The sequence below is a fragment of the Chiloscyllium plagiosum genome, unplaced genomic scaffold (assembly GCF_037043375.1).
Source record: "Chiloscyllium plagiosum isolate Xiang-an unplaced genomic scaffold, Cpla_swu_hap1 HiC_scaffold_48, whole genome shotgun sequence".
Classification (NCBI taxonomy): Eukaryota; Metazoa; Chordata; class Chondrichthyes; order Orectolobiformes; family Hemiscylliidae; genus Chiloscyllium; species Chiloscyllium plagiosum.
The window spans coordinates 9,487,751-9,512,992 of record NW_028270186.1 but is presented as its reverse complement, the minus strand read 5'-3'; the positions used below and the strand labels follow the sequence as shown (position 1 = coordinate 9,512,992).

The 25,242-nt window shown below is 42.0% G+C and overlaps 1 protein-coding gene across 4 annotated transcripts in view; it reads right to left on the bottom strand.

Annotated features, from left to right (window-relative positions):
* The window catches only part of LOC122543076 (transcription factor COE2), a 267,093-nt gene that overhangs the window by 228,133 nt on the left and 13,718 nt on the right, over positions 1–25,242 (bottom strand). For all 4 annotated transcript variants that reach the window (XM_043681302.2, XM_043681301.2, XM_043681304.2 and 1 more), the window contains 2 exons: positions 22,758–22,831; positions 32–100 (listed from right to left, as the gene is read on the bottom strand). In XM_043681302.2, coding sequence (XP_043537237.1) covers positions 32–100; positions 22,758–22,831 — 143 coding nt within the window. The remainder of the gene's footprint in view (positions 1–31; positions 101–22,757; positions 22,832–25,242) is intronic.

Genomic DNA, 25,242 nt, shown 5'->3' with positions numbered 1-25,242 from the left:
CATTTGAAGGAAGTAAAACACTGTTTCCTACCTGTCAATGATGACGGGATCTGATGGAGTTTCATTTCTGTTGCCACAGCTCTTTTTTTCACAGCAGCGGCTGGAAGGAAGCAAAGCAAATCTGTTAAGTAAACAGCACAAATCAACACTGCTTGGAGGAAGCAATAGCCTTCGGATTACATTACAGACAAATTGGAGCACCGATTCCCACTATTGAATAACACTTCAGTGCTTTTGTATATTCTTGTGTGTGTTTGCAGTGCAAAAACAAGTCGTACAGCCCAACAACTCCATGTTAATGACAATAGCCCCTACTCTATTCATTGAGAATTCAGGTTTGCCAGGATTGGAGATTGCATCTTGCCAAATTTGTATCTGGAGTGAGGGATATGGAAAAAAACAAAAGAAGAAAGGAGGTGAATCCAAGATGAACCATTATGTTACTGAATGGCAGCGCAGGTTTAAGGAACAGTGTAGCCTACTGTTCCTATTTCCTCTATCCTCATGAAAATATTTTGAGTTGTACAATACGAAACATTTCTCGCTCGACATGACTTCATACGTGAAAGCGTTTTCTCAATTAAACATATTAAAAGATACTAGTTTGATTTGTCATCCAGATGCCTGTAATTTCAGTTTCCCCCATGTCAGTTGTGAAAAATTAGCAGACTTAGCTGTTCACTTTGATTGGTGTTTGTTGAACATTGGCAGCTATTTTGATCATATAGGTTTCATTGTTGTTTTGCTGAGGTCCTTCATGGTCTATATTGCTTACTCAAAGAAGCTGTTTTCTGAGTTTTTGAATGTTTCCATTGAGCCTTGACTAATCTAATACTTTTTTGCGCTTGTTAATGCAGGAAAGTAACTACCATACTCGAGTTAAATAATTAATTTGAAGAACTCACATTTTTGTTGCATCAATGCTAAGTGAAAAACATGTGCTGCATGTGTTCTTTTCTTGAAATTATTATTTAATATTATATGGATATAAATATTAAATTAGTGACATTGAGAACATCTTGCAGTTTTGGATTTTTGTTGATAAGAGTCAGGTCCACAGCTGAGAAACATTTAAATTCTTTACTTGCATCGTCTTTGCGGTGCACTTTACTCATGTCACGGTGACAATTTGACCGCAGAATTTTCAAGAACTTTAACCTCTTGTACTCGCATTTATTTTTTGAGAATCTCGCAAGTAACCATGAACATCAAGATTTCTTTCTGGCAAAGTGGTTAACAATTAGCATTTACTGCAGCGGGGAGGGCTGAGTGGCTTGATATTGGCTTCTGTTTTTGTGATTAATTATTTTAGTGTAATTTGTGCTTGTCAATCAGGTTGCTGCTGCTATGTAATGAAACACTTCAGAAGCTATTGTCAGCAGTAAATACAAACAGAAGAAGCTTGGCATGCGAGAAAAGAATAAAGCTCCTCTACTGTTTTAAACTGAGAGTAAAAATGTAAATGTACCTCTACACTGTCCCGCCAAACACTTCTAGAAATAGTCGAACATGGATTAGATGCAGAGTAAAGTGTGATTTACTCCAATAATGTGGCTCAGCTCGTCCTAATAAATAAAAGCAGAGACTTTTCTTTCTTTTGTTTTTGTGTTTTTTTGGGGGGTATCAGATTCACCTGTGCCTCGCAAATTGCAGGAATTGCTGTGAAAAGGAGTCATAGGGTGGATAGCTTGGTGTACCATTTCTTTACACAATGAAGTCCTAATTTTGGTCTGACAGCTAGAGACCAAAGAGAGAGCAGTCCTTTTCCCACTGTGCAGCAAAAATGTAAGATGACTGTTTCTGTTAAGCAGAAATTCCATTTTATTAGGTCTTTTGCATTTGTTACACAGAAACCGAGATAACCCAGCAACTCTTTGTATAATACCTTCAACAAAGGCAAACACCCCAAGTTACTTCACTGTCGTGTTCCAAAATAACACTTAGCCATGTAATGAAATATTTAAACAACACTCTAAATCTTAGTCACAAATTGCGGTTTAAGTAATGTCTTAAAGGAAGCCAGAAAGTTCATGAGACAGAGAGATTCAGGGAAACTTTCCCAAACTCAGTGCTGAAGACAGTGCAGTGGTGCAGTTATTAAAATATGGACTTTACAAGATACAAAGTTTGAAGAACCTAGAGAATTCAGAGTTGTGGATTGGAGAAAGCGACTGAGATGTGGCATACCCATTGTCCTACCTTCCTGTCTGGAAAAGCAGAACAACTAGAAGGAACAATATTGGTTCTCACTTCAGGACACACATACTTATGTGTAGCACAAATAGTACCACTTAGCAGTCGAGCAAATGGCCTGTTTCTGTGCTCTAACTTTTAGGCTATTTACATGGCACAATAAGTCCACTGAGGATCATTAATGAACTGAGAGAGATCTCAAATAAACTTCGCACTGTATCTTCAATACCTCTGATTTTAATGTATCACAAACAATTTAGCTTCCAGGGATTGTCAGAAGGACATTGTGAAACTTATGACAATTCTGTACCAACAGAACATTCCAGCTCAGACAGCACAAAGGATCAATGATTAGTCATGGCAATTTTGTGATAAAATGAGTAGAAAGCAATACAAATCATACCTGTTCTAATTAGTTAAAGGAAAAATAAATGCCGTTTTCAGGGAGCCAAATGACTGATAGATGGATTGAAGAAACTGCAGTTCTGTCCTGGAGTACGTAGCTTCACAATAAGATTGGTTTTCAAATGAGTAAGGAGGTGCAGCTTGAGAAGTTGGAACTGTTGGGTTCATGGGTGAAGTTTGGAAAGTAGGTTTCTGTACGAGGGGTTTCCAGGAAAGTCATTGGAATATTAACTATTCAATGAGATCTTGGCTGATCTATGACCTGAATTTTCCCTTAACCTTGAATGCCTTAGCTTACAAATGTCAATCAATCTCAGTTCAAATATTAGCAATTGATCTAACTTAAAAATTACAATTTGTGGGAAAAAGTTCCAAAGCTCTGTAACCTTTTACATGCAGGAGTGGCTCCTACATTTACCCCGAAGGTGATGCCGACAGAATCTTTATGTGTGATTTTTAGAGATTGTATGGGCATGGGTACAATCAAATGGTGTGTCGGTTTTCATAACACTTATGGTGTACAGTCCAATCCTTCATATTGTTCTCAGTACTGACAACAGCAGTCCTTTCCCCACTGAGAGTTGTTCAGATTTGCACCATCTGTTGGGCACGAAGCTGGAGAGAGTAAGAAGCACCGCCGTGTGAGTAAGGACACATCTGCACAAACTTCCTCTGTTGATCCTTAGTTAGATGTGGTTAGACAATTGAAAATGTTGTCACTCTCAGCTGAAATTTAGATGTTAACCCTCTGATTTTACACTGCACCAGGCAATGTTTGTGATATTTTTCCCATTGTACTACACCTTATTCACCTATCTGTATGATAGATTTCTTAAACAGAAGAGCAAACATCATGGCTCTCCAGTTAGATCAGTTAGTAAGGCTATTGGGTTCCACTACTCTGCTGCGCTCAGTGCTGTATAATCTGAGAGCAAACCTGTCACCAGCCAGTGATACATTTTAGAAATTGAACACAGATATACAGCAACAGCAATTTGCACTCTTCTAGTGACTTGAATGTGGAAAAGTGTTCAGCGATATAAGGTTGAATAGATTTGAGTTGACACTTTGTGGAATTTAGATGAATGAGCTGTGATCAAATTGAAACCTGCATGTGATTACTGTTTTAAAAATGATAAAATTCTGAGGGGCCTTGACAGGATCAATGCTTAAAGTCTGCATTTTTTCTGGTTGGATGGTCGAAAACAGTGGTACAACAGTGACACTTCAAGTTGGCATGAGGATAAATTTCTTCAGAACAGGCAGTTGTGAATTTTTGGGACTTTAATTCTCAAGATATCTGTGGATGCTCAATTGGGTCTATTCAAAGCTGAGCATGTTAGACTTTTGGCTCCAGAGGAGTCAAGGGATATGGAAATTGGGCAGCAAAGTGTAGTTCGGGTAACAGCAAGCCCAAGGGCCTGCCACTTTCTGCTCTTTTTCCTCCTCCACTGTTTCTTGTTTTGAATTCTTACAAAGTTGTCCTTCAACCTCTCCAGTGAGGGTGTAATGGAAAAATGGTGGGAATGCCAAAATGGATGTACTGGGATGGGTGACCCCAGACAGGAGTACCAAGGAGGGTCTAAAGGAAAAGAATGTTGTCGAGAAGCAGAAGGCTTGAGGAAAGGAATGCCAGAGGATAACTGATTCTGGATTAGTGGTGCTGGAAGAGCACAGCAGTTCAGGCAGCATCCAAGGAGCAGCGAAATCGACATTTCGGGCAAAAGCCCTTCATCAGGAATTGTTTTTGGGGGCTGGGGAAACGGAAGTCTTGGAGGAGGTGGAGGGCGTGGGTGGTGTCTCGAACGTATGTGGGGAGTTCCTGGACTAGGGGGGATAGAACAGTGTCAAGGTAGGTAGGGATGAGTTCAGTGGGGCCGGAGCATGCTGAGACAATAGGTCGGCCAGGGTGGTCAGGGTTGTGGATCTTGGGAAGGAGGTAGAACTGGGCAGTGCGGGGTTCCCGGACTATGAGGTTGGAAGCTGTGGATGGGAGATCTCCTGAGGTGATGAGGTTCTGTATGGTCTGGGAGATGATGGTTTGGTGATGGGGGATGGGGTCATGGTCGAGGGGGCAGTAGGAAGAGGTGTCCTCGAGTTGGCGTTTGGCTTCAGCAGTGCAGAGGTCAGTGCGCCAGACTACCACTGTGCCCCCTTTATCTGCTGGCTTGATGGTGAGGTCGGGATTGGAGGGCTGTGCATTGTGAGGGTGAGAGGTTGGAGTGGGGGAGGGGGGTAGACAGGTTGAGGCAGTTAATATCCCGGCGGCAGTTGGAAACGAAGAGGTCGAGGACAGGTAATAGGCCAGCGCAGGGTGTCCAGGTGGATGCACTGGTGGATAACTGAACTGTTGCCAATTAGAAAAGAGAGATTTGGATTTCTATAGTGCCTTTAAAGACATCAGGAGGTCTGAAAATGCCTAACAGCCAATTAAATACTTTTGAAGTGTCCTCACTGTTATAATGCATTGAACATAGCAACTAATGTATGATAAACTACTTCAAGCAGTAATGTCACAATATTCAGATCACCTGTTTCTCAGTGTGAGTTTTAGTAGTGGGTGAGGAATGCCCAGGATACACAAGGGAGATATAACTTCTTTTGAAGCAGTGCCAGGGAATCATTGATGTCCAGCTGAAAAAGCAGACAGCATTGCTGACTGTGCAGCACTGTGCGTCAGAAATGGGGTTCACAACTCCTCAGATACTGAACCAGTCCGGGCCCAAAGGCAACAAGACATAGAAAATATCCAGGCTGAGGCTGACAAGTGGTAAGTAACATTTGCACCAGACATATGCTGGCAATGGCGATCTCCAACAAGAGACAATCTAACCGCTGCCCCATCACAATCATCATCCTAGGTCTTGCTCTTGACCCAAAACTCAACTGGACTCACCATATAAAAATAGTGGCTCCAAGAGAAGATCAGAAACAAGAAATACTGCAGCAGCTAACTCACCTCTGACTCCCTAAAGCCTGCCCACCATGAACAAGGCACAAGTCAGGACTGTGTTGGAACACTCCCCACTTGCCTTGATGAGCGTAGCTCCAACAACACCAAAGGAGCTCAACACCATCCAAGATGTGGAGGAGCCGGTGTTGGACTGGGGTGGACAAAGTTAATAATCACACAACACCAGGTTATAGTCCAACAAGTTTATTTGGAAGCACTAGGTTTCGGAGTGTGGATCCTTCATCAGGTGGTTGCGGAGAGGTAAGACCATTATGGTCTTATTCTCCACAACCTCCTGATGAAGGAGCGGCGCTCCAAAAGCCCATGCTTCCAAAAAAACCTGTTGGACTATAACCTGGTGTTGTGTGATTATTACCTTTGAATCCCATCCCAGACAAAGCCACCTACTTGATTGGCACCATATCTATAAGCATCCAGTCTTTCCACTACTGATGCTCAGTGTACTGCAGAAATTCACCAAAAATCCTCAGACAGCACCTTGTAATTCCACAACCACTTTCACCTAGAAGGACAAGAGCACCAGATACATGGGTACACACACCACCACTGACAAATTCCCCTCCAAGCCACTCACCATCCTTACTTGGACATACATTGCTCTTCCTTCACTGTTGTTGGGTCAAAATCTTGGAATTTCCTCCCTAAGGACATTGTGGTCTACCTGCAGCACATGGACTGCAGTGACTCAAGAAGGCAGCTCAAGGATAACAAGGGAAAGGCATTAAATGCAGTCTCAACAATGCCCATACCCTATGAATGAATTTAAAAATGCATGGAGGTTTGACCCTGTTCCCATTGTAGTCCAGACACACAGATGTCATGATAGTTTGAATAGATGGCTACATGTTATTTCAACATTCAGAATGATCATGAAAGTGAAGGCAGCAGGATGAGGAATTTGTACTTGGTTTGATATTCCCAAAAATTGAGTCAATGCTGTGAGATAATGTTGGGCTCACTATAATATATCCACTCATAATGTAGTAATGTTAATTCCCTGATTGTTCCAGCCCCATGAAATCCTACTTGTCAGCACACCAGTAATTTGCAGGACTTTAATTTCTCCATGGAATGATTACATTTTTGAATATAAAGCAGCATTTTGGGTGAAAATTTGTTGGTTTTACAAGATAGCATGTTCCTTGATCTGTGAAATTATATGTCCGTACAGTCATGTATTCCACTGCTGACTGTGAACCTACTCTGGGATGTTTTACTGTATCACTTGGAAGAGAAGTACATCATCACATTGATGCTTTGAATGACCACTGATATTGTTTTGCTCTCAGCAAATGCTGCGCCAGAGAAAGCGTTCAGCCTCTGATTCTCTCAGCGATGATCTCCAGTGATTTCAGTCAATCTAATTGTGGGCAGATGTTTTCCTGCAGGTATTACATCCTCAGTGTCCGGTAGAAAGAGAGGTAGAGATTCCTGATCAGCTGTGTGATGGAAAGAACATTGTAGTCTCTACCGTTATCATCCATAGTGCCAAACTACAACATGAATGTAAAGCGCATGTTGCCACAACAATTTTGACCACCTGAGTGAACTGTAACATGCCACCACCTCCACAACTGTTTTCTTTCATTCATTCGTGGAATATGGCTGTGTTGGCGAGGGAAACAAAATATTGTCCATCATTCATTGCTCTTGAGAAGGTGGTGAGTTTCCTTCTTGAACCTGTGATGATACTATGGCTTTGTGATGAGAGATTGAGACCAAGGTGCCGAGAGTCTCCTCCAAATCAATGAAATAAACCATTTGTGAGACTTTGGGTGTTTTGTACAAGTTGGAACGATAGAAGCAGTCTGAAATGGGTGGGGTCAAACTCCCACAGAACCAGGATTTTAATCTTAGCTCTCAGTAGCTGTTGGAGTTGTGAAATCTGCTGCATTTTGCTCTTTCTTTGCTGCAGCTAAAAGCTTGGGTTATCTTCCTGCTGCTGGAATTGCATGTGACAGAATCTATGTTACTGGATTTGCCTTTGCCAAGAGTATGCTTATGGGATATTACTCTATTGGAACAGTGAATAAGTAGTTGATTGTTTTGTTAATTACTTCAGTAGATTTACAGCGAAGCGATTCTTTTGTTTTTATTTTGTCTGTATTTTAACTGAAGTGTATGAATGAAGTGTGTTTGCTTCAAGCCTGGTAGATTGACCAATTGAATTGCACCCAGAATGCAACGCCTGGCACTTGCTTTGAAAATAAGAAAATGTTGGGGTGGAGGCAATACCTTTGATAGATTAGAGGGGTTTTGTTCTGAACAATAATAAACTACTGCAGTACTTTTTGTGAAGATACACTAACTATGCTTGTTAGTGTCGGAGTAAGGATGGTTAGTAAGTTTGCAGATGACACCAAAATTTGTGTTGTGAAGGACAGTGAAGAAGGTTATCTAAAATTACAAAGGGATCTTGATGATTTGGGCTGAGGAATGGCAGATGGAGTTTAATTTAGAGGAATGCCATGTGTTGCATTTTGGTAAAGCAAACAAGGGCAGGACTTATACAGTGTTGTCGAACAGAGAGGGTTCAGGTACATAGTTTTTTGAAAGTTGCATTGCAGGTAGACCATTGAGTATATGCTGTCATGTTAAAGTTGTACAGGACACTGGTAAGGCCACGTTCGTAGTACTGTGTACAATTCCAGTTGCCCTGCTGTACAAAGTAGATTATTAAATTGGGGCAGATTCAGAAAGGATTTACTGGAAGTTACTGAGACTGGAGGGTTTGAGTTATAAGGAGAGGCTAGAAAGGCTGGGATGTTTTTCACTGGAGCAGAAGAAGTTGTGGGGTGTCCTTTTTGAGGTTTATAAAATCATGAGGGGCATGGATAAGGAAAATAACAAGGTTTTCCCTCATGTAGGAGAGTTCAAAATTGGAGGACATATTTTAAGCTGAGAGGCAAATCAATCACCTTATCTGTATCTTCCAGTCCTTCTTTCTCCTCCACCTCCTGAACTGAATTTCCCAGTCTAAATGCTCTCTCAAGCCCCAATCTCCTCTCTTGCCTGGGCCATATTCCAAGTAACCCTGAGTCCCTTTATTTGCTCATTCTTAAGTCTTTATCCCTTCTGGTCATCAATTCTCCAGGTGCATCATTCCCCAGCTTGCGCATTCCTATTTCTGTTACCCCTTCGTACACTCTTCCGCCTGATTTCACCATTCCCCTCTACCCAACTCAATTCCCAACCCTGACTGTTGACTGTTTCCTTTTCCCCTCCAATATTCTGCAGTTTTGATCTGGTTTGGAGTCAATAGTAACAAGAATTTCACATCTCTCATCTCGCAGATAGTCAGAGAAGGAGCTGTCACTTCTGGACCATTTTACTTGAAAGCTCGGATGTTGTAAGCCCTTTCACACAATCTCCACGAAATGCCTTAATTGCCAACAATTTCCCCGATGTACTCCTGGTTGAGATGAAGTACAGCCTCCCAAATGTTGCTTTCTCCGCTTAGTCAATTCAGTACATGTACAGAGGGGAAATTGGATCTTCCTGGCTTTTATGGCCCAGTCATTCACTTACTCAGAAAAATGTCAAGGGAATAATTTGTTAAAATTTAATATCTCATATGCACAGTCAGAATAAGCAAGATAAACAAAAAAGCATGTGTAAAATAATTATATCCATGGAAATTCAGAGTATTAAAAGGTTCTTGAATTGCAGCCATGGAGGATGAAGGACCAGCTAGATCTGAGGTATGATCAGCAGTTCATTGTGAAAAGGAGGAGAGAACGTGAGGAGTAACTGCAAAAGTGAAATTGAGAGGGAACATGAATGTTGTCCCTTTTCCAAGATTTTAAGATTTTTGCTCTTGATTTCTTCTGCTTTCTCTAATGAGCTTCACACAATGATGGTCACCTTTCAACCTTGGAAACTCTCTGCCATAAACATCTGCAAAATAATTCTGTAAACATTCCAAACCTCTGAGAATTACCAAGTTTGAAAAATGTACAAATGAAGACAACATTCTTGTATTCTCAAAAGAGTATATAACTGAAGAAAGTCTTTTCATTATGAAACACCCTTTGCCTTGCTCCTTTTCCCTGACACGTAAGCATTTCATAATCCTCATCTATGTTCACAAGTTTTTGTTCAGTCTTCCGGCCAAAGTGCTTTTGGGCTCATTACCTCTGAAATCTCTTCTCGTGTGTTCTTCCTGCACCCCCACCATTGATGATAGAGGATTTAGACATCTTGACAAACAAACAGTATACTTTCCTTCCCAGATATCTCACCACATCACTTGTAAAGCTTTGTCACTGTGTCTAATATTTCATCATCACCTCCTTAGCTCTTCTCAGAATTCCTGCTCAGTGAGTATGCAACAGTTACAAATGCATTATCCCATTTCATATTGCTACTTGCAGCCTGCTTTGTTCAACTACCATCATAGCAGAGCAAGGCTGTTCTGGCTTCTGAGGTTGTACTGGAGGACACCTGCCCAGTCACACGTGACCACCCAAGATTTGAGGGAAAATCTCAGATGGTGACGAAACAGACGACAGAAGACCTGGAAAAATGGTGCACTGAGAACAATCCAGTTCTCAATGCCAGCAAAACCAAGGAACTCATTATTGACTTTCAGCGGGATGTTACTCAAGCACATTAACAGCACACAGGTGGAACAAGTGGAAAGTGTCAAGCTCCTGGGAGTGGTCATCCACAACAAGCTTTCTTGGACTCTTCACATGGAAGCACTGGTTACAAAGGCTCAACAACTTCCCTGCTTCCTCAGGCAGCTGAGGAAATTTTGCATGACGGATACTCTTGCCAACTTTTACAGGTGTCCCATCGAGAGCATTCTGTCTGGATGTATCACTACCTGGTATGGAAACTGTACCATTCAAGATCAGAGACTGTTACAGAGAGTGGTAAACTCAGCCCGGACAATCTCAAAGGCCAACCTCCCATCCATAGAATCCATCTACCAGGCCCGCTGTCAAAGAAAGACTGCCAGCGTTCTCAAAAATCCATCCCACCCTGACAATGTTTTTCGACAATTTCTACCATCAGAGAGAAGGAAAAGAAGCCTGAGCACATGCACCAGCCGGTTTCGAAACAGTTTCTACCCTACTCTTGTTCGAATACGGAATAGACTCTCAAACTCTGAGCATTCGCCTGTACCTGTGTTTTTGCTGCTGTTTACCTATTATTTACTTATCTATGCTACTTAATTATGTGATCTGCCTGTATTGCTCGCAAAACAAAGCTTTTCACTGTGCCTCAGTACACGTAACAATCAATTCAATTCAATTCAATTCTCCCCAGAAGCTGCATCATTTGCAGAGCCATGTGGTCTGTCAAAGTAAACTTACGTGGCATCAGTTAGCAGTTCATTGACTTCCTGCAATGCGGAAACAAGCCATTCAGTTCAACAACTTCACGCTGACTCTCTGAAGAATATCCCACCTAGACCCACTCCCCCACCTCATCCCTGAAACCCTGCCTTCCCCTTGGCTAATCTATCTCGCCTGCGCATGCCTGGACACTATGGACAATTTTGCATGGCCAATCCACCTAATATATAGAGTCATCGAGATGTAAAACATGGGAGCAGACCCTTCAGTCTAACTGGTCCATGCCAACCAGATGTCCAAAATTAACCTAGGCCTATTTGCCAGCACTTGGCACATATCCCTCTAAATGTTGTAATTGTACCAATCTCCTCCACTTCCTCCGGCAGTTCATTCCATACACCCACCACCCTCTGAGTGAAAAGTTGCCCCTTCAATCCATAATAAATCTTTCCCCTCTTACCCTAAACCTATGTCCTCTAGTTCTGGACTCCCCCAACCCTGGGAAAAGAACTTTTCTATTTACCCTATCCATACCCCTCATCATTTTATAAACCTCTGTAAGCCTCTAATGCTACAGGGAAAACAGTCCCAGCTTATTCAGCATCTCCCTATAGCTCAAACCCTCCAACCCTGGCAACATCCTTGTAAATGTTTTCTGAGCCCTTTGAAGTTTCACAACTTCCTTCCTATAGATGGGAGACCAGAATTGCTCACAATATTCCAGAAATGGCCAAACCAATGTCTCTACAGCCACAACATGACCTCCCAACTCCAATAATCAATGCTCTAACCAATAAAGGAAGGCATGCTAAATGCCTTCTTCACTGTCCTATCTATCTGAGACTCCACTCTAATGAACCGACACTCCAAGGTGTCTTTGTTTAGCAACTTGCCCAAGGACCTTATACACTTGATGGTAAGTCTTGCCCTGATATGCCTTTCTAAAATGCAGTACCTCACATTTATCTAAATTAAACTCCATCTGCCACTCCTTGGCCCATTGGCCCATCTGGTCAAGATCCCATTGTACTCTGAGGTAACCTTCTTCGTTGTTCACTACACCTCCAATTTTGGTGTCATCTGCAAACTTACTAACTGTACCTCCTATGTTCACACCCAAATTGTTTATATCAATGACAAAAAGCAGTGCACTGATCCTTGAGGCACACCACTGGTCACAGGCCTCCAGTCTGAAAAGCAATCCTCTGTCTTCTACATTTTGAGCTGAAAATGTGTTGCTGGAAAAGCGCAGCAGGTCAGGCAGCATCCAATGAGCAGGAGAATCGACATTTCGGGCATGAGTCCTTCTTCAGGCTCATGCCCAAAACATCGATTCTCTTGCTCCTTGGATGCTGCCTGACCTGCTGCGCTTTTCCAGCAACCCATTTTCAGCTCTGATCTCCAGCATCTGCAGTCCTCACTTTCTCCTACATTTTGAGCCACTTGTGTATCCAAATGGTTAGTTCTCCCTGTATTCCATGCGATCTAACCTTGCTCACCAGTCTACCATGAGGAATCTTGTTGAACGTCTTATTGAAGTCCATATTGATCACGTCCACTACTCAGCCCTCATCAATCCTCCTTTGTTACTTTTTCAAAAAACTCAATCAAGTTTGTGAGACCTGATTTCCCATGCACAAAGCCATGTTGACGATCCCTAATCAGTCCTTGCCTTTCCAAATACATGCACATCCTGTCCCTCAGGATTCCTTCCAACAACTTGCTCACTACTGACGTCAGTCTCACTGGCCTATAATTCCCTGGCTTGTCCTTACTACCCTTCTTAAACAGTGGTACCATGTTAGCCAACCTTCAGTCTTCTGGCACCTTACCTGTGACTATCGATGATACAAATATCTCAGCAAGAGGCCCAGCAATCACTTCCCTCGCTTCCCATAGAGTTCTCGGGTACACCTGATCAGGTCCTGGGGATTTATCCGTCCTTTATGCACCTCCTCCCCTGTAATATGGACATTTTTCAATATCTATTTCCCCACCTCCTGCATTTTCCATTTCCTTCTCCATAGTAAACATTGATGCAGTTTAGTGTCTCCCCCATCTCCTGTGGATCCACATATCGGCTGCCTTGCTGATCTTTGAAGGGTCCTATTTTCTCCCTAGTTAGCCTTTTGTCCTTTAATGTATTTATAAAATCCCTTTTGGATTCTCCTTAACCCTATTTGCCAAAGCTATCTCATGTCCCCTTTTTGCCCTCCTGATTGCCCTCTTAAGTATATTCCTCCTGCCTTTATACTCTTCACTCAATCCCTCCTGTCCATACCTGAAATATCTTTTTCTTGGCCAAGATCTCAATTTCTCTCATCATCCAGCATTCTCTGCACTTACCAGCCTTGCCTTTCACCCTAACAGGAACATCCTTGTTTGTGGACTCTCACTATTTCATTTATGAAGACTTCCCATTTTCCAGCCTTCCCTTTACCTGCAAACATCTGCCCCTAATCAACCGTTGAAAGTTCTTACCTAATACCGTCAAAAGTGGCCTTCCTCCAATTTAGAACTTAAGATCCTGTCTATCTTTTTCCATTACTATTTTAGAATTATGGTCGCTGGTCCTAACGTGCTCGCCCACTGACACCTCAGTCACCTGCCCTGCCTTATTTCCCAAGAGTAGGTCAAGTTTTGCACCTCCTCTCGTAGGTACATCCGCATACTGAAACAGAAAAATTTCTTGTACACTCTTAACAAATTCCTCTCCATCTAAACCCTTAACACTATGGCAGTCCCAGTCTATGTTTGGAAAGTTAAAATCCCCTACCATAACCACCCTATTATTCTTACAAATAACTGAGATCTCCTTACAAATTTGTTTCTCAATTTCCTGCTGACTATCGAGGGGTCTATAGTACAATCCCAATAAAGTAATCATCCCTTTCTTATTTCTCAGTTTCATACAAATAACTTCCCCGGATGTATTCCCAGGAATATCCTCCTGAAGTACTGTGGTAATGTTATTCCTTATCAAAAACACCACACCCCCTCCTCTCCTGCCCCCCTCTCTGACCTTCCAACAGCATTTGTATTCTGAAACATTAAGCTGCCCGTCCTGTCCGTCCCTGAGCCATGTCTCTGTAACTGCTAAGATATCTTGATCCCATGTTCCTAACCATACCCTGAGTTCATCTGCCTTCCCTGTTAGGCCTCTTGCATTTGAAATAAATGCAGTTTAACTTATCAGTCTGACCTCATTTGTCTGCTTTGTTCCTGCCTTCCCTGACTGATTTGTTCCATTTCCCAACTATATCAGTCTCAGACTCATCAATTTCCTCACTATTTCCCTGGCGCCCCTCCCCCCAACCTCACTAGTTTAAATACTCCCAAGCAGCTTGAGCAAATCTCCCTGCAAGTGTATCTTTCTAATTCAGGTGCAATCTGTCCTTCTTATACAGGTGACGTCTACCCCAGAAGAGATTCCAATGATCCAAATATGTGAACCCTCCTCCCCTGCACTAGCTCCTCAGCCACTCATTCATTTGCTCTATCCTCATAAACCTACCCTCACTTGGAGCAATCCAGGTATTGCTCCCGTCAAGGACCTCCTTTTTCAATTTGTGCCTAACTTCCTATGTTCTCCCTTCAGAATCTTGGCCTTTTTCCTTCCTGTGTAGTTATTTCCAATGTGTACAACAACCTCCTGCTGGTCCCACTCCCCTTTGAGAATATTCTGCACTCTGGATGTAGGTTTGCTCACTGGGAAGTTGGGAAGTTCATTTCGAGACATTTTGTTATCCTACTAGGTAACATCTTGTGTACATGATTCCTACTTTCTATTTATATGTTTGGGTTTCTTTGGGTTGGTAATGGTATTTCCTGTGGTGATGTCATTTACTGTGGTGATGTCATTTCCTGTTCTTTTTCTCACGGGGTGGTAGATGGGGCCTAACTCGATGTGTTTGTTGATAGAGTTCTGGTTGGAATGCCATACTTCTAGGAATTCTCATGCGTCTCTCTGTTTGGGTTGTCCTAAGGTGGATGTGTTGTCCCATGTCCCAACAAAATGATTCAGCCTGTGGTTACTTACTTTCATACACAGGCTGAAAAGGCTCAGTTTTTCTTCTGTAGAAGACAGAAGGGTAACAAACCAAATGGACACACATCTGGAACATTACAGAAGATTTGAAAAGGGAGACAAACAGTCATTGAGTCATGCAGCACAAAAGCAGACTCTTTGGTCCAACTCATCCTTATCAACTAAATAGTCCAACTTGTCTGTGTTTGGACCATGCCCGTCTAAACCTTTATGATTCATGTACTTATCCAAATGTCTTTTACATGTTGTAACTGTACCTGCATCTACCACTTCCTCTGGCAGTTCATTCTCTATATGAACCACTCTGAGTGTGAAAAAATTACCCCCAGGTCCCTTTCAGATCTTTCTCCTCTCACTTCAAAAACATGCTTTCTAGTTTTGAATTCCCGCACCTTGAGGAAAAGACATTTGCTATTCACCTTATCTATGTCCCTCATGATTTTACAAGCCTCTGCAAGGTCACCCCTCAACTTCCTACATTCCAGTAAAAAGTCTCAGCCTATCCAACCTATCCTACAACTCAAACTCACCAGTCCCAGCAATATCCTGGTAAATCTTTTCTGGATCCTCTCCAATTTAATGATGCCCTTTCCATCGAAGGGCAACTAGAACTGTATTTCAAAAATGGCCTCATCAACATACAGCACAGCCTCTTGACATTCCAGTTAATATACTCCATGGTCTATTCAATGAAGGCAAGCGTGCTAAATGCCTTTTTAATCACCCCGTCTACCTGTGATGCAACTTTCAAAGAACTGTGTACCTGAACCCATAGGTCTCTCTGTTCAACAACACTACCCAGGGCCCTACCAGAAATTGTCCAAGTCCTGGCCTTGTTTGTTTTATCAAAATGCTATCGCACATATTTATCCAAATTAAACTTCACCTGCTACTCCTCAGCCCATTGCCCCTAATGATCAAGATCCCTCAGATAACCTTTCTCACTGTCTATTATACTACCAATTTGGTGTCATTGACAAACTTACTTGCTTCCGAAATTCTTTATCAAATGGATTATGTAAATGACAAACAAAAGTGGACTCAGCTCCGCCCACTGTGGAATACCACTGGTCACAGGCCAGTCCAAAAAAAATACCCTCAACTACCATCTTCTGTCTCCTACCATCAAGCTCTCCCTGAATCCCATGTGATCTAACTTTACGAATTAGTCTACCATACAGAACCATGTCAAAGCTTTACTAAAATCCATGTAGACAACGATGACGACAGAGCAGTAGATAATTTTATGGGCAATGTTGGAGTAAAGCCCCCTCCACTATCTTAATCTGAATGTTAAAACTTTCGCTACTTTTTTAAACTGAAAGTAAAGTCCTGTCTACACAGGCCCTATCAAATGGTCCCAGGACAGGTAGAGCACAGGGTTAGAGCTGATCCTACATTGTCCCAAACCACTTCAGTCATAACACTGAATCTATTCGAAGAAGGTAGGAAGACAAATATGTGGTCTCTCGGGGAATTGCCTTTACTACTCCTGTATTCTGGTACTGAGGACTAGCAACCTCTAGTCTGATAGCGTGCAGCCACCAATCTTCTGAACACATCTTTAATCACCCTGTTCGTATACACCGTGACACATCTCTGGGGCAAGTGGGACTTGAGCGTGGCTCAGAGGTAGGGAACTACCAAATTACAATAAGACCTTATACCCATTTCCCATATTCTATTTTTAATTGGGCATATTTGGTGTGTGAGAAACAGGCTGGACATATATAGCAGGAACAACGATTAGCTGCGTATAGCACTTCTCCTCTTTACCCAGAAATCCTGATTTCCATTTTTCCCAAACCTCTTCCCATCATCCTTTCTCCTCCTTTTTTGTTGCCCTCCACTTTCCCGTTTTCTGCACTTTTACATTCACCTGAAAGGACAAAATTGGCCTCAGTTGAACATCTCATTCCAAACAATTTACCTGTAAAAGTCCAAAACTCCCTCTCTGAACAGTACTGGAATATTGACATTGTTTATGGGATTTGCAAATATGTCTCTATGGCCATTGAATTAGAGCTGACATTTGGAACTCAATTTTCATTCATTTGAAGAACTTGTGTAAGACTTATTCATAGAGATGGAAAAGATTTTAAAGAGTGTCAAAAAAAAGAGAACAGAAGTTCTCATTAATTTCTGTTGAGGGTTTGCTTGATCTCAAACCCATCAGGATTCTTTGCCATGGCCAGTTGGGTTGGAGATTAAGAAGAAGTGGGCCAAAATGAAGGAGAGGAGATCACCAGACAAGAAGTGGTGGAGTCCAGGACCACTCCTTGTTTGAAACTGTAGAGCTTGATCATAGGATATCTCTCAAACTAAAGGGGACACCCCTCAAACTAAATTCAATTTTTTCTCAAACAGCCTGCCCAGTCTGATGCAACTTAGTCTTCCATTTCAGCACATAAGGTTGGAAGATCAGTGATAGTCAATTCTCTAATGCAATAAATAAAACATGGGGTACAGCGGAGATAAATTTGAATAAATGCTATAATTTGACACTGAATGTAAAACAAAGAAGAAGTTCCACAAGTGGCCTGAAATACTTAAGTGGAAGTTCTGGAAACCTCTTAAAGGACCGTCTAACCTGCAGTGCACCCAAGGCCTCCCTTCCCACCAGATTCCCATGGGTTTAATGCAGCATCACTGACCAAAATCACTGCAATCCTGAAAGTGGTACAACCCCCGTCCCTGCTTGAAGTATGTAAAGGAAGCTCTCACCTGTTTTGGGTGACAAATTTGTACCAAATTCACCCCTTTTTGAAGGTTTAGCCACTAAAACCAGTATGCAATAGTCAGGGACTCAACCTCATGCCATTTCTTAGTCCCTGCCATTTCATTATCAGTGCAAATCAAATGGTACACCCCACAGTCATACCTTATTTAAAAAAAAAATCTGTACCTCCTTACAATATCCCTCAGAACCACCTTAACATACTTCTGACAGTGTTTCATCTTTAAACACAACAGATGTTGTGATGTTAGGAAATGCAATTGCCAATTTGCAAATGAGATTAAAATATTTAGGTGGTTGTTTTTACCTGATACGGACTCAATGGGCAGCAGGGCCATTTTCTGTGCTGTGAACCTCGATGATTCTCGCACTGCAAACATCAAAGCTGCACAAACTCCACATTAAGGTTTGGTGACTGCTTTGGTGATGTCAGTTCAGTGAAGAATATTGGCCACTTTACCAAAAGAACATGTTGCTGCTCTTTAAATCATGTTGTGGGAATTTACCATTTCATCTGAACTATTGCACCAAGCAGACAGAGCTTTGGGTCAACATTTCATCTGAAGGATGACACACTAATGATGCAGCACCTCAGTACTGGAGTGCCAGCCAGACACTGCCCTGAACTATGGAAAGATGCTTATGCCCAAAGTCTAGAAGTAACAAAACAATACACATAGTCAAATAATACACAGAGGCAGTGAAGATTTTGCCAGAAGGCATCCATCGAACTTTGAGGTGACAACTGATGGAAATGGTGGTGCCATGTTAATGACACTGGGCAAGTAATCCAGACTTCAGACTAATGTTCTAGGGACATGGATTCAAATACCACTGTGGCAGATGGTGAAATGTGGATTGAACAAAAATCTCAGGAAATTAAAACACCACTCTCATGGTAACTATATTTGCCCTGTCAATTGCTGTAAAACTGGTTTATTATTGTCCTCCACGGTTGGAAATCCACTATGCTAACCTGGTCTGGCCTACATGTGACTCCATGTTCACAGCAATGTGGCTGACTCCTAACTGCCCTCTGGACTGTTCAAGATGGGCAATAAATGATAGCATGTCAGTGATGCCCACATCCCATGAATAAATACAAAAAATTGGTCAGCGTGTTGTGGACCCTCCTAAGAAATGTGTTGCACATTGTATTGTGAAACTGAAACGGTCCTTCTGACAAATGGGGAAGTGAAAGCTCTGTGAAATGTCATCCTGGATCCAAACCAAATGTGAATTTCAGACACCAGTCTGCCTCACAGCATCTGACACAGGTCCTCCCCTGGAGAATAGACGTTGCTGTGTTTGTTCTTTGGGCGCATAACACCTGACTGGCAATGACATGCCACCAATAAGTTCTGCAACACTGCCTCCCATTGTTATGTGTTGTTTTGCACCTGTGAATTATAATTTTTGATTTTCACAATATGACCTGATGTGTAGCTGTGGGGGCACAGTGGAGGTGTGGCGTAATATTCACTTGTGTTTTCTTGATTCCAAGAATACACTTTGCCCTTTGTATTTGTTTTTCTGAAGTTTGCTCCCAGTGTTTTGTTGAGAAGAGGTGTACCTTTCCACACCTGTGATGTCTCGCCCAAGTGGTTGCTCTTCTAATGTGAATCTAAACTACCTTCATTTACAAATCTGCTTCCAGCACCCATTATGACCAAGCCTGATTCTCCACTTAATGACTCCTGAGAACACGTACACTTGCACATTCAGCAGGAATTAATAGACAGTGATTAGGAGGAGGAACCCAAGATGAATTGCTTTCTCAGTGGATTTGAGGACTGATGCCAGTATGATCATGCCTACATTGATGCCTCATCCAAAATCGACTGATTCAGCATGGATTACAGTGGGGCACTTTCAAAATTGTGTAGCTCAACATCAGACAAGCTGATTCTATTTCATAACTGAGCCATCATAGAGTCCTACAACACAGAGACAGGCCCTTTGGCCCAGGCTGTTCCATGCTGACCATAATGTCCATCAACACTAACCTCATTTCACTGCACTTGGCCCATATTCTTCTGAACCTTTTCTGTCCCTGTATTTGTCCAAGTGCCTTTTAAATGTTGTTAATGAACACACCTCAACCACTTCCACTGGCAGCTCATTCCATATGCATACCACCCTCTGTAAAAAAAAGTTGTCCCTCAGGTTCCCCTTTATTCTTTCTCCTTTAATCTTAAACTGAAGCCGTCACATCCTTGATTCCCCAATGCTGGGGAAAAGACTGAGTGCATTCATCTTATCCATGCCTCTCATTACCTTATACACTTTCAGTCTCTTACGCTCCAAAGAGCAAAGTCCTGACTTGTCCAGCCTGTCCCTACAACTCAGACCCTTGAGTTCTGGCAACCTCCTTATAAATTTCTTTTGCACTCTTTTCAGTTTAACAACATCCTTCCAATAGGAAGATGACCAAAATGAAACACAATACTCCAAGTACTCCAATACTCACCAATGTCCTGTATAACTGCAACATAACTTTCCAACTTCTAGACTCAATGCCCTGACTGATGAAACCAGTGTGCCAAAAGCCCTCTGATTCCACTTTCAGACAACTGCGTACCTGAACTCCAAGGTCCCTCTATTCCACTACACTCCTAAAGGCCCTTCACCATGTAACTCCAACTTTCCAAATTGCAAGACCTCACACTTAGCTGTATTAAACTCCATTTGCCATTTCTCAGCCCACTTCCCCAGCTGATCAAAGTCCTGCTGCAATTTCTGATAACCTTCTTCATTATCCACGATACCTCCTATTTTATTGTCATCTGCAAACTGATGAATCATGCCTTGAACATTTTCATCCAAATCATTGATTTCGATAACAAACAGCAATGGGCCCAGTTCCGACCCCTGAGGCACTCCACTAGTCACAGACCTCCATTCCAGCAAGCATCCTTCCACTATTACCCTTTGCTTCCTACCATCAAACCAATTGTGTATCCAATTTGCCAGCTCCCCCTGGATAACCTTCCAGAGCAGCCTACCACATCGAACTTAATCAAAGGCCTAACGGAAATCCAGATAGACTATGCCCTGCCCTCGTCAACCTTCCTGTTCATTTCATCAAAGAACTCTTAACAAATTTGTAAGGCATGATCCCCCATACACAAAGCCATGCTGACTATTCCTAATCAAATCCTGTCTTTCCAAATGCATGTGTATCTTATCTCAGAATCTTCTCAAGTAACTTACCTACCACTGATGTTAAGCTTACTAGTCTATACTTCCCAGGTTTGTCTTTGCAGCCCTTCTTGAATAAGGGCACTACTTTCACTACCTTCCAGTCTTCCAGGACTTCACCCATGGCTAATGATGATGCAAAAATATGAGCCAGGGCCCCGGCAATCTCTTTTCCATCCTGTTGCGGTGTTCTTGAATATATCTGGTTAGGACCAGTGGATTTATCCACCTTCATACATTATAATACTTCCAACAACACCTCTACTGTGATATGGACAGTCCCCAAGATATCACCACTAACTTCTCCAAGTTCCCAAATCTTCATGTCTTTCTGCACTGCACAGAGGAGAAATATTCATTGAGGGCTTCACCCATCTTTTGCAGTTTTACACTTTTTTGGTCCCTGAGGGGTCCAATTCTCTCTCTAGTTATTCTTTTTCCTTTAATATACTTAAAGAACCTCTTTGGATTCACCCTAATCTTCTCAGCCAAAGCTATCTCATGCCCCCTTCTTGACCTCCTGATTTCCTTCTTCAGTATCCCCCTATATACCTCCAGGGATTCCCTTGATTCCAGCTGCCTGTACCTGAGCCACACCTCCTTTTTCTGGTCAAAGCCTCAATATCTCAATGCCTCATCAGGATAACATACAGCCTTCTTTCCAATGGTTTTTAGAATAGAGGTCATCTGATTTGGTCACCATGTGTTGAATTTGACGAGATTTGCATTAACGGGGAATTAAAGACACAAAGGACAGATTGTAGATTATATCTTCTGACATTTGTGGTGTCCGAGCAGATCTTTGTTCCACTCCATAGCCCAATGATAGCACCACAGTTACTCCAGCTAATTCAGTTCAAGTGAGTGATTGAACTGACACCTCCTTCTACAGTTGGCTCTGTTACACCACAATATTACCTGTTTCTCAGTTTGATATTGATAACTGCAGAAACACAGAGGAATTCCAAAACTGGCAGATGGAGAAACTTAGATGGAAGTTAGAAAGACTTGTGCATTCAAGATCTGTGATATTATCCACAAAATGGCAGAGAAAAAAAGAAACACAATGTGCGTTTGGAACAAATCGTGAGATGATTAAAAAGCTTCAACTTTGAAAATCAGTAGAATGACAAAGGAAAGTTTAAGAGTTTCACATGTTTACATTGTCCCTGCATGCAGGGAACTCGAACAGTAGACGATGATGCTATCTGTAAGGCAGGGCTCATTTGACTATTGTGATGATGTTCTACAGAAACAAAAGTTAGTTCTGAAATCACTTCAAGATAATGTTGAATTGATTCACTACCATGATCTTTCTTTCTGGATTAGTGAAGACAGAATTGTGACATCATTTTGACGTAGCTCTGTTAGCAGGAACTGGCAGGATCAAATTGGGCATCAGCTTTAGATTCTCATCAGTACTGAATAAGTGGTTCAAATGACTCCAGGGAAACAAACAAAGATACCAATGTCAATCAGCTCCAGCTTTCACTTTGCTCTTGGGTTAGCAGTAAGCCATTTGGAGTACAGGATCATAAATTGCAAAGTCCATTGTGGAATATTGCCATTTCTCCGATGAGCCCTGAAATGACGTCCCCTCACTTTAATAAATCAGCCCTAAAACACCTAGCAAAAATATCAAACTCAGATTGTTTTAAAGGTTTTTTCTCTCTCAATCAAGCTTTCAATTTAACAGCATTGTAGTTGGTCCACAATGTTGAACCATTCCCAAGACAGATTCAATACAATAAAACAGTAGGATGCTGAACTTAAATGTGATGTTTGTGTCTCGCGTATCGATCCAGAGTCATTCTTCATTACGGGGTCAGTCTATAACCATGCTTCAACTGAAGTACAAGACAAGGCATGGTTGATTTGCCAATGAGTTTTCCTTACCTGCACATCACTTCATGTGTGAGAAGTACCCGGCACATTTCTGGGTTTTTATTTTGACCCTCGTAGACAATTGGCTGTAATGAAAGTTAGAGTAAGGTTGATAATCTCTAAAACATTTGGAACTTAAAGAAAGTTAAGAACAAGAAAAATTATTTGGGCTTAACATGAAACCAGCACCCCCCCCCCAAACCATCACCCCAACAGATACTTCAAGTCTTTCTCTCTCCAGAAATACATCTCATCATGTCTGTTGGGCAGGGTTTTCCTGATCACTTTTTCCATACTTAAAATTATCCTTTAGCATTTTTCCACAGAACATGCCCCTGATATTTGAGTTTTCAGAGCAGTTAACAAATTTGGCAATTCCCTTTTCTTCTTTAACATTTAAATTCACTTTTCCAAAGAACAGTGATCCAATTACTGAGCATCATATGAACTTAAGTATCCTGATAGCTGGTTGAATCGTGATTGTCTACTTTTATGGCCTCTTCTGCCAATAGCATCTTTTCAAATAGTTTTTGACCAAATAAGGTCTGACCATGGCTTATAAAGTCACAATGCAACTGCTTAGATATGTGCTCTTAATAAAGTAAAAATTAGGTACTACTTCCAATTTGAGTAACTATATGGATGAGTAATTTACACTTCGTAGTATACAGTTCCCTTGAACAGCCTGACAGAACTTTTTCTTGGTTGGCGTCAGGGGATATTGTGCACAGCTGTTAAATGTATTGAACACTTAAGGGACGAGCTGGTGCATTGGGTTAGACACTATCCTTTCACCTCTGAGACTTGGGTTTCAATTCGGCCCAGACTGATCGGATGAAAATTTCCTTTTGCTGTCAACTCTGCTCATCCCCAAGCGAAATAAGATTTCTTCTGATTGTTGGCTCTTAGACTCCCAAGTGAAACATGTTTTGGGGGAGTCACAGCTCATGAATGTGACCCAACATCATAAAGCGTAAACTGACTCAGTGGCTTCAGGCACGTCTGGCATGAAAATTGAAAGAAATTCACACAGGGGTTCGAGGGACGATTTGTGCTTAGTGATTTGGGCATTGTTGAGGCAGAGAGGGAATATCTGTGATAAAGCATTCTGTATTTGATTAATTGACATTTACGTGACTTGGGTGAAAATGGATATTCTTTCCATTCCTTCAGTGCAAAAACTCATCAAATAAATGAACAAATTAGGAAGACCAACCATATATGCATTGCTGGGATGACTTCATACAAATGACCATGAAATGTGTGAGCAAGTATCAGCTCAATATACTTTATAAATGAAATATGTATTTGTCGTTCTGGTGAAAGGTCACCAATCTCAAATGTTGTCTTTATTTCTCTCTCCTGACTGACTGAGAATTTTCAGTTGTTTTTAATTTTTATTTCAGATTTCCTCCATCCACATATTTTTTGCTTTTATAGAGTCATAGAGTAATAGAGATGTACAGCACGGCTACAGACCCTTCAGTCCAACTTGTCCATGCCAACCAGATATCCAAACCCAATCTAGTCCCACTTGCCAGCACCCGGCCCATATCCCTCCAAACCCTTCCTATTCTTTACCCATCCAGATGCCTTTTAAATGTTGCAATTGTACTAGCCTCCACCACTTCCTCTGGCAGCTCATTCCATACACATACCACTCTCTGTGTGAAGAAGTTGCCTCTTAGGTCTCTTTTATATCTTTCCCCTCTCAGCCTAAACCTATGCCCTCTCGTTCTGGAAAAAGTTGAGGACTGCAGATGCTGGAGATCAGAGCCGAAAATGTGTTGCTGGAAAAGCAACACATTGGCTCATGCCCGAAACATCGATTCTCCTGCTCCTTGGATGCTGCCTGACCTGCTGCGCTTTTCCAGCAACACATTTTCGGCTCTCGTTCTGGACTCCCTCACCCCAGGGAAAAGACTTTGTCTATTTATCCTATCCATGCCCCCCATGATTTTATAACTCCCGTTAGCATATTGGTAATTTACAGTTCACCTCAGCATATTAGCCAGGTCACCACACTTATTTGTCATGGGAGACAGTGAGTTCTGCAGATGCTGGAGATCAGGGTTGACAGTGTGTTGCTGGAAAAGCGCAGCAAATCAGGCAACATCCGAGGAGCAGGAAAATCGACGTTCCGGGCCGGAGCCCTTCATCAGGGCTGAAGGGCTTTGGCCCGAAACATCGATTTTCCTGTTCCTCGGATGCTGCCTGACCTGTTGTGCTTTTCCAGCACTACACTCTCAACACTTATCCTTGACTATCCTTGTACAATACAATGGACGACATTTTCTCCCCTAGATTTACTCCCTCTTTTCCAAGTCAGGTCTGCAATTGGTGTGAAGTTCTGCACCTGCTGATAACTGTGTCCTTCATTCCCTTTCCTGGCCAGATTGTCAATGGAGTGCGGGGGCATCGTGTAGTGGAAATAAAATTGGAGTCGTCATCCAGAACCCCAGCATTTTGGGGATGTGGATTCAACATGGCAGAAAAT